The 16,441-nt window shown below is 51.2% G+C and overlaps 1 protein-coding gene across 1 annotated transcript in view; it reads left to right on the forward strand.

Annotated features, from left to right (window-relative positions):
* Nucleotides 1-4,270: 4,270 nt before the first annotated feature.
* Nucleotides 4,271-16,441, forward strand: part of LOC119389596 (helicase SRCAP) — a 77,137-nt gene continuing 64,966 nt past the window's right edge. Inside the window, 3 exon segments of the mRNA XM_049414487.1 lie at nt 4,271-4,760; nt 4,762-5,224; nt 9,074-10,024. Of these exon segments, the coding sequence (XP_049270444.1) occupies nt 4,410-4,760; nt 4,762-5,224; nt 9,074-10,024 (1,765 nt within the window). The 5' untranslated portion in view covers nt 4,271-4,409.

A 16,441-nucleotide genomic window follows, 5' to 3' on the forward strand; every position in this document is an offset into this window, starting at 1 on the left:
ATAGATAACAAAAAAAACAAAAAAATTCAGACCTTCATATAATAGACTAGTGCTCAGTCCTGGTATACAAATTTGGTGTTTTCTTTAATAATAGACCGTACCATATATTCTTGATTTTATTTTTTTAACGATAGGAGACACTCAAGTGTGTGCAACATCATGTTGTCGCCACAGCAGTATGCTTTAGAGCATGCCATTACTATTTGGAAGGATGACTGTAGATCAAGGTGTTTGAAATCTCTGGGAGTCTTAGCATTGTGCATGTACAATGGAACCCCGATTATACGACTTTGAGGGGACCACGCAAAGCCGTGTATAATCGAAAACTAAAATATTGGCAGTGGCAATCAGCATTGCCCAAAAAAGGAGAACAGACTGTCTCAATAGCCCATGACGCGACCATGAGGTTCTCCAAGGAAGGTAGATTAATTATTTTGAAAATGGCAGCATTTCTTAGTTGAAGGATGCGAGAGCGAATCGATTATCCTTAACTTTAAGACATCGAATCCAACGCGCATCTTTCTCCGATAAATCGAGTCTGAAAAGGGCCTGCACGTGAGACCGAAACTGCGTCGGCAACAGCCTCGTCAGAAGAGTCAGACATAGTGTCATCGCCATCACAAATGGCGACGGAGCACGAGTTTGCGCAGGGTGCTTTCGTGCGCGACTGAGCTGTGCACGTCATATTTGTTCTCATGTGAAGTGAACTGGTGATGTCCCGCTGTTATGAACGTTCAAGTCAAGCGAAAGTTATTTGCACTGTGAAAATAGCTGCGTCGCATCCTTTTGCGTGCTCCGGGCCTGGACTGTGAGGCCGTAAACAAAGGCAGATCAGCTGTATGTCGACTAGGAAAAGTTTCCATGGACCGAAAATGTGAAAATATCGGATCTTAAAGGGATACTGAACAAAAATTTGAAAAGCTACGAAAACACTTGCATTCGACTCGGGCGACCGACATGTTCCATAAACAGCATTTATTTCACGTATTTCGAGCAGTTGGCCGTATTTTTAGCGGATTGTAAGAGCGCGGCGGCGTGCACGCCAGTGCGCTTGTCGACGGCCGTGACGTTGAATGCTCCAGCAAGAGGGGGGCAACCGGCACGCTTTCTCCTGCCCTGCCACTTCCCTTTCTCCACCTCTCTTTCAAGAACACCTTCCGACCGTGAGAACACGTTGAGAGAGACGCGCGGCAGCGGGTGGCGGGTTGCGATGTCGATTGGTAAGCGATTTTGCAGCGAGCACGGTTGGCGAGTCATTATCCGCCGAGTTTCGCGTCACTTCCTCTCTAGTTCGCGGCGCGGCCGCTAGAAGCGCCATTTGCGAAAAATGCATTAAATCATTATTTTCTGCTAGTCTCTGGCTGAAATGAATGTTGTTTCAACAAATTTCAGCACCCAATCTTTCAATTGGGCATTTATCTTGGCGGCGAAAATTTTGTCAGTATCCCTTTAAAGATGAGCTTTACGGCCAGTTGAAGCTTCTCGGTTGTACTAGATAGAGCTTGTCTAGGTAATGACCTGGATACGCATGCGATCAAGGCATATCCCGAAGCGATCTAAAAGCCAGGAAAGCTGGATCACAGAAGCGCATGAACTGCCAGGAGAATAAATTTTCCTTTCTAAGAAGGCATGCTGTCTCACTCTCTACTTTTCTAATTGACAACCTAGGGGAATTAAGTTCTTATTTTGCTCTCATGAATATTTGGTCGGCGTCCGATCGAATAAAGTGATTTTTTCTCTCGGATGGAATTGGAAAGTTGTCGTAAGATGCGGTATCGGCGTAAAAATTGCATCGTATAACCAAGGTTTTATTACATTATTTCTATGGGGGGGTTTGCTGGGACCAAAACGATTCGTCGTAAAACACGGGTCGTCGCAAAAACCGGGGGACGTATAAGCGAGGTTCACTGTAGTGCTACAAAGTGCTCCGAAATGCATATTTAGGGGCTCCTGACTGCTTCAAGATGAACATTTTGCTGCTCCAAAAATTGCTCCAAATCTCACTTGTGAGAGGCACCACTGTTTTTGGGTTAGCAGTGAAGTCTGAATCCTTGCTGAAATTTGGCACGAAGTTAAAGTTTCGACCGAAAATAGCAATGTGAATGTGTGCCTATATGGGAGTCACCTACCTGAAATACACAACAGGTGCTGATGTCACCTAAATGAGCTATTGCAATTGCATGGGGGAATTTCTGCAATTCTCTTGGGTGGGACAGTGAAGGCTGTGGGTGGAACTTACATGTATTCTTAGGTTGTAGTCGACTATAGCCAGGAAATCGCTGTAGCTCCCAGTCGGTGACACCGTTCCCGGGTGTTCTGCTAGAGGTGGGCTTGTGGTTTGTGACGGGTCGGTTGTGGCTCAATGCAGGTGCGCGGCATGGTCTCATCTGCGGAGGCCTCGGCCACGAGGTGGCCCACCACGGTGGCCGTGGTGACCAGCTCGGATGTGTCCCTAACTGGGTCGCCATCTCCTCCTATCAGCACTATCTGGCTCCGGCTACGTGTCCATAGGAGGCATATCCAGAACATCACCATTCCGGCGCAGGTTTCTGGTAGGCCTCCGTTTCCTCGAAAGACGTCGCTTCGTCTTTGCTGTCGGAATGATTCCCTTTGTACTAAGTTTTGGGTGCTTCAAAAAGTTACGGTTTAAGCGAGAGGCTTATGTAAATGATAAAGACCCACCCCGTATTTTCTAAAACTGATTCACTTCGCCATCAAATGCTTTGTCAGATGAATGTCATGTCATCAGCATCTGTTGTGATACGGTGCTTTATGCTGCATCTTGAAAAATGTGGCGCTGGTGGCGTTACGAGCATCAGCTAATGCCATCAGCATGCCATTATTTATGAGAAACTAGTGAGAGAGTGTTGTTTAGTAGCGCCATAACGATGCTGATGGAGCATTTGACAACGTGTGAATCTTGCCCAATGATCCTTGACTTGAAGCTGCTCTCCGCTGAGCTGACCCCAGCACTGCGAAAGAAATGCTATGCTTCAAGAATTGTGCTGGCGTCGCAGTGAAGCACTTCGTTGTGGGTTGGTGCTGCCATCAGCTTCCGTGTAGAGTTAAAATGTTGTGGCATGAACGTACTATAATTATAGGCGTTAGTGTACTTGAAAGAATGGGACAAAGGGCCTAGGTAGGTGTTAAAAAAAGTGTTAGCAAAAATGTCTATACAAAAGTCTGGCTTGTTGGGAATTTTATTGCTTGTCCTGAATGTTGTTGTTGGAGAAACTGCCTTATCTGGGCCCTTGATATTGTGAGGCAGTGGGTGAACAGGTATCGGGCACTCACTGTCATAGGCTTTATACTAAGGACACCTATTCAAATGAGCACTGTCTACATGACTTGTACTGCTTGTATATATGTACAGTACTCACGGATTCAAACGCGACATCAAATTTTTAGTATAACGACTGATATGCGCAATTTCTAGAGATAACCATGCCATGTTGCGACGAATCTGGTCTCTAAAGATAATTGTTGGCTCCTATTTATGCATTCGAGTCGAAATTACGCCGATATGACCGGAACGGAAGATGGTGGAAACAAAAGTATGTGTGTTACTTACTTAGCCCTAAATTGTTCTGTTTCAATCTGTGACTACTGTACATGGTATTTTGCTTTGCAACCTTTATTATTGGTGTACATCTGCATTTCAAGTTTTATGTCGTCACGAAATGTGGTGACACATAATGGGGGCAAGCAAGGCTTGTCTTTGCCAGCACTTTAAGGATTTGTTAGGCCAAAGTTAGGAGTCCGCCTTTTTCAGGACATCCCCGTGCATGCGCTCTCCCCTAGCGGAAAAGTCGTGAAACCTCTCATCATCTCGGAGGCTTTGCTTCTGGCAATACCGGTTGTCCCAGCCTCTACCAAACCCCTACCAAAACGGCAGAGGGCAGCACAGGAAAATGAAAAAGGCGGATTATGTTTTATTTTTCGCTTGTAAAGAGGAGTTTGGTTGTCCAAATGGTAGTTATGGACAAGAGTGCGTATTTGGGCCGGTTGGTACTTGTTCAACGATACGAGAAACAGCGCGAAACACGGTACAGTGAATGAGACGGACCAAGTGCTGTCTTATGGACTCTCTTGGTTTTTACTGTCACAGTCTCATCTTTCCAGTTATTTCTTCTACATTCTCATCATTCAATGCAACTGCCTCTGTTTGCCCCTGTGCAGTGACGAGTCCTGGTGTTGCTGTGGCAGCAGCCAGCACCTCGCAAAACCTGGTGCGCATTCTGGCGGCTGCGAGCCAGCAGGGCTACTCCTCTCCGTCGTCTACTCCTTCGACCAGCAGGTTGACGACCACGGGGTCTGGACTGCCGAGTTCGTCCAGCCGGCTTGCTGCCACCAGCCCGGCCGCACTGCTGGCCACCACACAGCCTCCCGCCCAACAGCAGGCCATCGTCATGGACACCCTGACACAGGACGAACAGCAGCGCCTGCTCTCGTACAGTAGCGGCCTCATGGCCAGCCCCTCGCCCCCTCGAACTCCTCAGCGGTCGCCGACCGCATCGGCGTCGAGTGCGGTGCCCCCCCAGTTCGCAGTGCCCCCCAAACAGAGTACTACTAACGTGCTACCTGTGCCCCCCCTGCCCCCTCCTCCCCCTTTGTCCTCGCCTACGGCGTCTACGAGCGGTGCGGCAGTGTCCGGTCCTACTAGGCCTGGCGGCCTCCTCCAGCTGGTGGGTGTCGAGTCGCCCCGTGCGGCCAAGCGCATCAAGCTGGAGGAGCAGCCGCCAGCCAACGAGGAAGTGGCCCGCCATGCGGCAGCGGGTTTATGAGCACCGGTGGCGGGAGCTCCGGCGCAACAAGGAACGCTACGTGGAACACCTGACAGAGCTGTTCTTCCTCCAGAATGGGGGCAACATGATGGACTACTTCGCGTGGAAGCGACGGCCTACGCCACAGCTGCTGGCGTTGCTGCGGGCGCACGCGCTTGACAGTGAGGACGAAGAGGATCCCGCCCGGTTGCTAGACACGCGGCCCCCGAGTGCATTACTAGCTGCAGCGACAGTCTCCTCGGCCGCTGCGGTGACTACGGCCGCTGCGGCAGTGGCAGCGGCCGTGGTTACCACAACGGTTGTCGCCGGCATGCTGTCATCTTCGTCCCTGACGACAATGTGCGCGGCAAGTTCCGCGACGACTGTGTCGGCGGCGGATTCTGCAGTGGCGTCAGCTACTTCGCTTTCTGCCATTGCCAGCCAACTTGCCGCATCTCCTGGTGAGTGCTAGTGAAAGCGTGAACTGTCACTTAGCCCTTTGTTTTTTTTGTCTGGGTTAAAAAAAATGTGGGCACATACATTACACTAGTGGTTTAAGGCTGGACTAACAGGGGAGCTTGTGGCCGACCTAGATTATTTGCAAGGTCTGAATTGGCATTGCTTTAATTAGCATAAGTTTAGTTAGCACAATCCTAATTAGAAGGTCTTAATCAGCATGATCTTAACCAGCACAGTTTTACTTAGCAAGGTGCTCTCTTTCCGTGTTCTTGTCTGTTTCTTTCTCTATTTCTTTCTCTCCTCTCTCTTCCGTTTATCTGTTCTGTGCAGCGCTTCTCTTGTTTTCTTCAGAAGTCACACACTTGAAGAAATGCCTACATTGCGCATCTATCATGTCAACTTCAATGGGTGTGCTGGCCACAGGCCTTATTATCCGCCACATTACTAGGTGATACAGAAGAATTTACTATAACTATCCTGTTATGCTGTGTAATTGCTCGGGAAGAGGTGCGTGTACTACTGGAATTGGTGCGAGCGTGCATTGGTTTGGCATTGTTTTCTAGTTCCTACGTCGTCATGTAACCCCACGCTTCTTTTGGTGTAGCTTTCACAGCCAAAACCGTACCATTTGCAAAAAAGATGTTTTGTTTTAGTATTTAGTTGTTAATTGTTGCCTAGATTGCTGCCAACTTATAAAAGGTACAGCTGTTAAAGAAGTGAATGACTTGTGCTGCTAAGGTATGGAGTGCAGAAACTTTGATCTAATGAAATGCTCACTTTAGCAAAATTATGAAATACAAGTTTGTCTTGTAGTGGTGGTTACTGATGGTATGAAGAAATACTAAGTAAACAGCGCAAAAATGAGACTTAAGATTAAGGGAACACACGACTGAAGTGCTGGGAGATTGCCGTATTTACTCGAATCTAGGCCGGCCGTGATTCTAAGCCGACCCCCGCAATTCGCAAGGGCAAAAAAAAAAAACAAAAAACAAAAACTTAATCATTGTACTCGAATCTAAGCCGACCCCCCCACTTTCGCACATAGTTATTTCGAAAAAAACATAGGCTTAGATTCGAGTAAATACGGTACTAGTGCCTGTATAATAATTCAGCGTTACCTAGTTCTTAGCGAATCACCTAAGGCAAAAGTGGTCGCATTATCCACATCTTCTTTTTTGTATATCGAATTTCGGGGCATGTTAATCTGCTGAGACAACGAAGATGGGCTCTTTGTTGCATAGCTGGGTGTGTTAACAGGATCCCAATCGCTTCGGTGCGATGATGTTGTGTATGTTGTGTTGAATTCCAATGGCGGAGTCGAAGCAAGCTTTTCTGTTTTTGGATAAAGTTTTGTTCTAATGACAGAGTCATGGCGCAAGTCGTGTGTTCTCACGAGGATATCCAAAGTCGATTTCAGGCAGCAGTACAAGTCGCTTTGCAAAAAATAATGCAGTGGACCAAAACTTTGTGTGTTTCTTTCTGTTGCGCTTTTATGAATTTACCTGCTTGGTGGTGCTGCTGTAGTTGCAAGTTATCGCAGGTAACTCTGCATCCTGCGGCTAGAGCTTCTGGTCCTATTCTGCTTTGGTGGTAGAGGCTATGTGCCATTAGCAGATTAGGCAACATTACACTACGCCAGAGACAAGTACTTGCTTTTGCATAGTCAGTCGACTGCTTAGAATACACCATTGGAATTTAACATTATATCATGCTTACATGTTAATGTATCTGAGCGTGTTTAGTAGGTAATATGGTTCAAGATAGCAACTGTGCAGCTCATTAAGGCTCTTGCATGTTCTGTTATTGTCTCCACTGGCTTGTAAAAGCCAGATTGTGAGATAGTAAGTGCACTGTTCGGCAGCTGTAGATCATTTCAACTGTTACTTTGCTTGGCCGCAGAACCAAAAGTGAAGAAAAAAAAGAAAGAGTAACTTCTTCAGTTTGACAGGTCAAAATCTCAAGCCGGTCATAAGGCGTGCACCATAGTGGGGACTCTGAATTCATGTTGACCACATAACATTCTTTGTGGTTCAGCCATGTGCATGAGTGTTTGCGAGTGACACCCTTAGAAGTAAGGTCACCACGGCCAGGGCTCAACCAGAGACGTTGAGGTTAGCCTGCAATATTGAAGGTAGAAAATATTACCACAGTGAGGTCTGGAATTATCAGCGGCCAATAGGCCAAATTTGTTGAAAAGATTGTGTTGTGCTCGTTTGTCATTCTGAAGAGCCTTTGAACTGGTAGTTTATTGATGTAGTGGACGAAGTAAGTTTTCGTGCACCGGCTGTGGATTAATTAGTTTATTGTATTGTGTGTCTGGTATTGTGCAGAATGTTGAGGGGGATCCCCTCCAACAGTGAACTTATGCCATATTTGGTGATTCACAGCAGGCACTCTGCATGAAACCATACAGCACCTGCCTTCTGTGCATCCGAGTTTCATAACGTAGCCCTTGAGAGATGCCAATATTCGAAAGGTCTTCACCTTTCCTGTGATGTCATTGAAATAAGTGGATGTAAAAGGGCTGGTGCGTCCATAAGTATTCCGTGCTTAGTCTGAAAGTGGTGTATTAACCACGGCAATCTCTGGTGCACCACAATTGGTTGTTCATGGGGAAAATAATATTAAGGAATTAATAAAAAGGATGATCAGTTTTCGAGCATTGAGAAGCGTTAGACTGGAACAGGAAGCTGTACGTTTCAGATGCACTTGTGTTGTCATAGCATTAAAGGGGCCATGACACGGTCGCCCAAAGATTTGTGGTTTTCAGTGAAAACTAGAAGTAGAGGGCCTATTATGCCTATGCAGATTTCAAAAGTGGGCCCTAAAAGAATGTTTCAGTGCAAAACAAGCCCTAGAAGTCGCCGGCTGTAAACTCCGCCCACCGCCGGCAACTGCCATTTTGCAATGGCGCGTGTGACGTCATGTGCAGCACGGAACGGAGCCGTCGTCTTCTACCAAAGTTTCAGCCACTGCAAATCGTTCAGTTTCAGTGCCAAGCTGAAGAAAGCTAAAATAACTCGATATCACGTGCAGCTGACCATGGAACAATATCGTTCGCCGCGATGCAGACGCTTGCACAGCTAGCTGCTCGTTATGTCATGGCTCGCGAGTGCACCAGTGTTGCCTGACTCTCGGGCCGCTCGCGTGTTTATAAAGATATTCGATTATATATTAAGTGCTCGACCGAATGCGGTAAAATTTCGCCAGCTTATTTGTGAATGCCCAAGGATTAATCCACATAACACAGATTATTATCGAAAATTAGGTGTCATGGCTCCTTTAACGAGGCACTAGAACACAACCAACTTTGGTCTTATGCCAGCACATGTCATGTGGTGGTTGGAAGTTCTAATACCACTGTTGGCAAGTTTTCATTACCGATTTTCATTTGTGCACTTAATTTAAATATTATTTGTGCGCTTAACTTAAAAAGTTCCTTTCCCATGTGCATTGTCTTTTAGCTTTGTTTGTTGCCAGCAGTAAATTGAGTCCCTGCAGCTCCCTCAGTATCTTATTGATGCTGCATTAGACATCATTTACCAGTGTTGGATGTGGCATAACATTAAAATATGCTGAGTATACTGAAGAACATATGGTTAAACTTATTTTGACATCTGTGCCAGCACTCACTGCGCTGGATAACTGAAGTTGTGACTGCTCTCATTTCTAGTTTTCCGCAGAGGCCTCAGCACATGGTTTCCTTGCTTTTAGTGTGGGTGAATAACCACGTGTTGATTATATATAAGCTTTGGTTTTCTTGGTTCGTGAAAGCTTTACCATTCACGTGGAAGCCTTCGTGTGGCCATCGTAAAGAGACAAACTTATTAGCTCTGGGCCCCTTTGTGCAGGTCAGCCTTCGGTTCCTGCCATGCCACCTTCCTCCGTGCCTTCCCCTGGCCCCAAGGGTCTGGCCGACCCCTGTTCCTCTGCCTCTTCCTCTAGTCAACAAACACCATCCCCCGCCGTCCTGCGACCTCCGAGCTCGCCCATGCGGATGCCGGGTGGCGCAATCCCGACGTCTAGCGGAAGCCTGCCATCGTGCAAGGGGGGTGCGCCACGGCAACCACCGTCCGCGGCGGCGAGCTCTGCTGCTTCGGTGGCCACGCCCTCACCTTCGGCTTCCGCAGCGTCTGCCACCGCCACGTCCAACTCCTCACTATCCCTGCCGGCGTCGCGCCTCTCCACGCGGCAGCACTCCATATCGGCAGTCTATGATTCGTCCATCGGCTCCCAGGAGGAGATTGTCGAGCGGGCCAAGCAGGAGGCGTATGTGATGCAGCGCATCGCGGAGCTGCGCAAGGACGGCATGTGGTCGGCGCGCCGGCTACCCAAGGTGCAGGAACCCCCCCGGGCCAAGGCCCACTGGGACTACCTGCTCGAGGAGATGGTGTGGCTCGCCACCGACTTTGCCCAGGAGCGCAAGTGGAAGAAGGCGGCGGCCAAGAAGTGCGCTCGCATGGTGCTCCGCTACCACCAGGAGCGCGAGCAGCGCGCTGAGCGGGCGGAGCGCGAGGAGCTGCAGCGGCTGCGGCGTGTTGCCGCCCAGGTGGCCAAGGAGATCAAGCAGTTCTGGGCCAACATCGAGAAACTGGTGGAGTTCAAGCAGCAAACGCGCCTCGAGGAAAAGCGCAAGAAGGCACTTGACCTGCACCTCAACTTCATCATGGACCAGACGGAGAAGTACTCGTCGTGGCTGCGCGAAGGCATGGGGGCCACCACAACGAACAAAGGCAGTGCCTCTGAGGCAACCACACCGGCCCAGGCGCCTGCCAGCCCCGCTCGGTCAGGGTCCTCAAACGGTGAGTGGTGGCGGACGCCTCGTGTTCATAAATTCTGTCTTCACATTCAGAAGTTGTGTCGATGCTGCTCTAGTTGATGCTGCTCATTGTCATCTTGTTTCTTTTCACAAGAAAATCAAAGCCAGATACTTGATATAATGTTCGAAGCTCATTCGAATCTGTTTTAATGTGACAGCGTAACAGAACCCATCTCGCAAAAATTACGGGGTTGGTGTCAGTGTTGCACAGAAATCACATTTTGCGAATGTCGCAGCATTGCACGCCAGGGAGATGCTCTATTTCATAAAAAAAATTCCTGTTCCCCCCTTTCCGGCACCTGACCAGTCCTCCTCCCCTACAAAGCGACGTATTGTTTCCCATGGGGTATCTTACGTAACTACTGAGTTTGTCAATTGATCTAAACCAGATCTAAACAAACAATGATGGAGTTATTTCAGTTGCTGTTGCCAGCCTCTGCACCACGGAACTGTGACCTGGCCCTGCGGTGATGGTTTTGGCCACACAGTCGTTGCTCATACTGTTTATTTGTTTACCTTGTCACTGCCTTGCACCACACTTTGTTACTGCTCCTCCTGCGAGTAACTGACAAGAGCAACATGTGAAAGCCTTGCTCGGTTGTTGGCTGCAAATCCAGCAATCTCATGCGGCACACGGTTCATTGTGGCATACATATGACCTTAAAAGGGCCCCTAATGCCTCCGATATTTTTTCAAACATTTCAAGTAAACACGCACATCGTGTGCAGAATGCTGTCACGATCAGCGATGCCACATGCGGCAGCGCTACAAGCCACGGGTGAGCCACAAGTTCCAAGGAACAATCCCTCCTCCTCTCTGGGCATTTCCGGCCTCCCTAGCGAAGTGTGTGACGTGAACATGTTGAATCTGTGATGCGGTATGCAGGTGATGCTGCGATTAGTCGAACAAGAACCAATGACTTCCGGTTAGTCTGCAAGCAGCTGCCCGCTTGTGCGCGCTTGCGAATAGGCAACTGTGGCCGTAACGCAACTGCCAAATCGCTAGCGTACCAGCACAGTCGTGCCTAGCCGTCTGGTAAGCTGCGTGGACTGAATCCGACTGTGTTTTGCGATGGCTTTCACGCATCAGTGTGCGGTGCTGGGCTGCAAAAGTGCCAACTGGAAAAACGAAAAGACGTGACACGTGTCACCGTACACGTCCATCATGTTGACGATCCTTTGAATGCATACGCTGTAGTGTGCACGTATCTCACAGGAGTACGGCCACTAGCGTGGGTTCGGACTTAGCGAGCCACAGGGCCGCGTCTGCCGTCGCCTCGCGTGAACTAGCGCGCCGCTGCACACGTACGTTCAAGCGCTAACAAGGCGCCGAGCGTAACGCGGCAAGTACACAGTACTGCTCTCGAAATCCGCAACACTTTATTGCCTGCGGCAACCACAAAACGCAGTACAACGCCCGCTCCCAAAGGCGGCGGGAGAAGCAAAACAGGCTTAACCACGCCACGGGCGAAAGTACAACACAAAGGGTGCCGCTAGCACGTCTCCGCGGGCAAAAGGGCTCACGGCGACACGCCGCTGAGAGAAACGTTCCCTCGCGACTATGCTGCGTGCTCTCACGATCAGCGACCAAAACAGGGCCCGATCGCTCGAGCAAGGGCAAACTCCGCTCGCGTTGGCTTCGATAGATACGGTTTCGGCGTAGTAAGACCACGCGCGAATGCACCGCACCGCTCTTCAGCCTAGCGTTCGGAAAGGACAACGTAAGGTAAGCGCTCGCCGCTGGCGCAAGGCACCGTTGGCGAACTCCGTCCGAGCGAGCCCAAACAAAGGAGCCGACGGACAGGAAAGAAAAGACGTGCTCACCTTACGAGGTCCAGAGAGAGTCTGACTCCCCCGCCGCGCGCAACGGCTCGCGAGACGCGAGCACGCGAGACTCGAACGTGGCGCCACCGTCGCGATCCGGCGCCGGGGTGAGGGGGTTAACGTCACCCCCGCTCACCCAGCGCCGTAGGACGGCGGAGGAGGGGAGCGACATGATCGGACATGAGGATGGCAGAAATAGGCGAAAAACCCGCGCAATGGCGACGGCCTAGCCTCAATCCCCACATCCCCCTCTCCTAAATTTGCCCTTTACCGGTCTGCAAAGGCAGCCGGCGGTCACCCATGCAGTTAAAATAACACTGCCATGAGCAACCACTAGCCTCAGTCCAGCCCTGGAGCTGCTGCTAAAAAAAAAGAATACATGATAATGCGAGAAAAATCAATAACAAAAGACAATACGCTGGAAACACCTAATACAATAAAATGGCGCTGCGGAAGGAAGGTAAAGAAAGTTAAGGCAAGTGTTCGCGATGCTTGCGCGAAAGAGCGTCCACAGCGTGGAGGGGAGGCGGTGGCAGGAGGCTTCTTTGAAGTCCTCATGGCGGGAACGGGCTCATCAATGGCGCGTCGCTCTTGACGACGATTGGCGCGAGAGTCCGACGAACGCCGCTTCGGTGGTGGTGCGTAGGTCCCGAATTTTCGGCTGGAATGACGGGAGACCTCGCTGGGACAGCCGGCCTTTTTTTGGAATCAATAAGGCCGACCCGAACTGGCTGCGAGGCATCCTGGAGTCGGCAAAGCGCAGGCATACCTGCTATGTCAGCTGGCCTAGCGCAGGAGCCATGATGGAGAGTGCAGCCAGGCTTCTCGACGACGGCCGAGAGCAGGGCACCGCTGGTCTGTCCGGCGTCAGCGGGTCATTGACCCGAGTGTCCACGTAGATGAGGTGAAGTCACCACGCGCACTCCTTCCAGGCACGCACCAATGCACCACGCACGTACGCACGCACACACACACGTCACCGCACATAGCAGCGCTTTCGCCAAGCGCGGCGCTAGTTCGCCGTTCAAGGCCACTGCGCCTCACTTTTCGTGGTGTCATGTCGCCAACCGCGCGCGCTCGCATGGGAAGGCGCAAAGCGTCCTTCGTTCCTCTCCCCCCGCAAAGCAACCAGTATTCACGAATGCTTCCGCAGGCACAAGAAATAAAACACGGAAAGAAAGTAAAGAGAACAGAATGACACTCAATATGCGGCAAACACAACCGAAAAACGTATTAAATACACAAGTATTCAAATAAAACAGAAAAAAAACACTAGCAGCAAACTGGGCGGGCCGACTTCTTTACGAGCACTGGCCGTAAAGAAGCTAGCATACTGAGGCTAGAAAGTAACTGAGGGCCTTCGGTTGCGGAAAACAGAGTCCGCCGTCCGGCGCGAAATCACAAAGGTGACCGCTTCCTCAGATTATACGGATGCGTGGTCCGAATGCGGTCCGCCGCACCGGGTGTGCCCCGTTGCTTGCGCGAAGTGCCACAGGGCGCTGGCGCGAGCTCGTCAGACCGTGATACAAAAGCTTTCAGGTCTGCGATATGGGCACGGCTGAGTTTTCCCGAAATGGGATGTTTCAGCAAGTACGCGAGTGGAGTCCAAGCTTTCTCCACTCGGTACGGACCAAGCCACTTAGGAGCGAGCGAGGCTGAGAACCCCTTACTCGCGTCGCTAAGGGCGTGGTTGCGCTTCAGGACAAGATCGCCCACCTCAAATGCTAGGTCGCGATGCTTGCGGTCATATTGGGCCTTCTGCTGAGCCCTAGACGACGCCAAACTTTGCCTCGCTTTACAGAAAGCTCGACAAAGCCGGTCCCGAAGCTGTGACGCGTACGCCGAACAGTCTGGCTGCGTCTCCTCGTCCCCGAGCTGGCATTGAATGACACTGGTCACCGGATTTGCCAACTCCCTTCCAAAATTTAAGAAGGCGGGCGAGAAACCAGTCGAGCGACTCTCGGATGTTCGAATGGCGAACGCGAGCTCGTTCAAATGGTCTGCCCAGTCCCTTTGACTTTCGGCAAAGGCCGCCAACATTGGTTTGAGCGTACGATTGACGCGCTCCGTCAAATTGGACTGGGGATGGTAGGGTGAAGTGGTGCAGTGATCAATTCCAAGGGAACGGCACGTGACACCAAACACCCGAGCGGTGAAATACGAAGCGTTGTCAGTGATGAGCCTTTCCGGAAAGCCGAACCGGCAAAACACTTCCTGCAGCTTCTCGAGCACCGCCCTCGCTGTCACCTTCCGAAGAGGGAACAATTCCACCCACTTCGAAAAGTGATCCACGACTACCATGAGGTGAATGAACCCCTGCTTACTTCTGGGAAAAGGTCCCATTAGATCGCAGGTGGCCACTTGCCACGGACGCTCACTGACAATCGGTTTCATCAGACCAGGTGGCTTACCACCCCTAGACTTCACCGTTTGACAGACGTGGCAGGAACGGCAATAGCGATAAACGTCACGCTTCATGCCGGGCCAGGTCACCGTCTTGCTCAGTTTTGCGAAAACTTTGGAGCCACTCAGGTGACCGGCCATGGGTTCGTCGTGAGAGGATCGCAACAGGGCGGCTCTCAGACTTTTGGGCATAACCACCTTAAACGGATCGATGGACTCGTCATCGGTGGCTACGTATTTCAGCAGGAGCCCGTCATGGTCCAGCAAATATGAATCCGCGGGGGACTCAGCGACACACGCTGGTTCCAGCCCCCCTTCCGCGCCCGCTGCAGGGCAAGCAGCGTAACGGCGCTCCGTCTCCCTGAGACCGTCGCAAATTTCGCGACAAAACGGATCACTTTGCTGAGCCTTCAGTAGCTCTTGTCTGCTGAAAGCGATGCCCATTCTCCCAAAGGGGAACCTGGTATCGCGCCCACTCAGGACCGCAGCAACCGCCGCTTGCGTCGGCGTCACGGGTTCGCTCTCGGCATCGTGGCCTTTGGAGAGCTCACCCGCTGGCCGGCTTCGCGGTGCGCTGTTTGCCTGGATAGCAGCCAGGGTTCGTCCGAATGCGGACTCGCCCCTTTCGCCGAACGGCGGCGAAGCCGCTGTTTCGCCCCCACCACTTGCATGTGCAAAGGCACCGCTAGCGGCTGTCGCACCGGAATCAAGGTTCTCGGCAGACAATGGGGCACGAGATAGCGCGTCAGCTACCACGTTGGTACTCCCCTTTCGATACTGCACTGCAAAGTCATAGTGCTGTATCAGGAGAGCCCAGCGCGCCAGCCTGCCCGCAGGCTCACGGAGCCGCATCAGCCAGCTGAGCGCACTGTGATCCGTTTGCACCACGAATTTCGTCCCATCAAGGTAGACGTCAAATTTCCGAAGTGCAAACACGATGGCGAGGCACTCCTTTTCGGTAACGGAATAATTTTTCTCCGCGGGTACCAAGGAGCGGCTGGCAAAGGCCAACGGCTGCAACACGCCATCGTATTCCTGTAGGAGAACGGCTCCTAATCCCAGATCGCTCGCATCAGTCTGAACAACGAACGGTCTGGTCAGGTCGGGGAGTCTGAGCTGCGCTGTCTCCGCAATGGCGCTAGACAGTCGGCAAAACGCCTCTTGCTGCTCAGGTCCCCATCGCCAAACAGCAGACTTACCCAAGAGCTTGGTCAAGGGCGCCTGCAGTCGGGCACAGGACGGAATGAAAGAACGGTAAAAGTTAACCATTCCCAAAAAGCGGCGAAGGCCACGTACGTCCTTGGGCACGGGGAAATCGAGGATTGCTCGAAGTTTCTCCCGATCCGGCTCAATGGAGCCTTCGCCCAGCGTAAACCCGAGTAACTGAATACGGGTCTGCGCTAATTGGGCTTTCGCGGAATTTAACGTCATCCCGGCAGCCCGCACCCTCTCGAGCACATCGGCAACATGGGCCAAGTGCTCTTCGAAGGTTCGTGAATAAATCACGATGTCGTCGAGGTAGCACAAGCAGTATGACCACTTTGCTTCCCCGAGGACGCGGTCCATGAGTCTTTGAAACGTCGCAGGAGCATTGCAAAGACCAAAGGGCATACGAGTGAACTCGAACAACCCTCTGTGGGACGTGAAAGCAGTTTTGCACTGGTCACGCTCACCCATCCGGACCTGTAGGTAACCTTTCGAGGCGTCAAGCGTGGTAAAGTACCGTGCATCGCCCAGGTTTCCTACGATGGAGCTTATCGTAGGGAGCGGGTAGGCATCCTTACGAGTCACTCCGTTCAGACGGCGATAGTCGACGCACAGGCGATGACTGCCATCTTTCTTAGGCACCAACACAATTGGGGACGCCCAGGAGCTAGACGAACGGCGAATAATGCCTGCCGAAAGCATGTCGTCTAGCAAGCCGTCGATAATCTGCCTTTTGGCGAGACTGACGGGCCTGGGGTTACACTTCAAAGGAAGCGCGTCGCCAGTTTCGATCACGTGGCTGACAAAATCGGTACAGCCCGGTTGATCGGTGAAGAGCTCATCGTACTGCCGTAAAAGTGCCGACAGACGAGCCTTCTGTGTATCATCCAAATGAGTCGCACAGGCGATCAAAGGATGTGGTGCCTCTTCGTGTCGTGTCGGTCGATCCAAAAGGGGGTTTCGAGCCG

This window comes from Rhipicephalus sanguineus, chromosome 4 (assembly GCF_013339695.2).
Source record: "Rhipicephalus sanguineus isolate Rsan-2018 chromosome 4, BIME_Rsan_1.4, whole genome shotgun sequence".
Classification (NCBI taxonomy): Eukaryota; Metazoa; Arthropoda; class Arachnida; order Ixodida; family Ixodidae; genus Rhipicephalus; species Rhipicephalus sanguineus.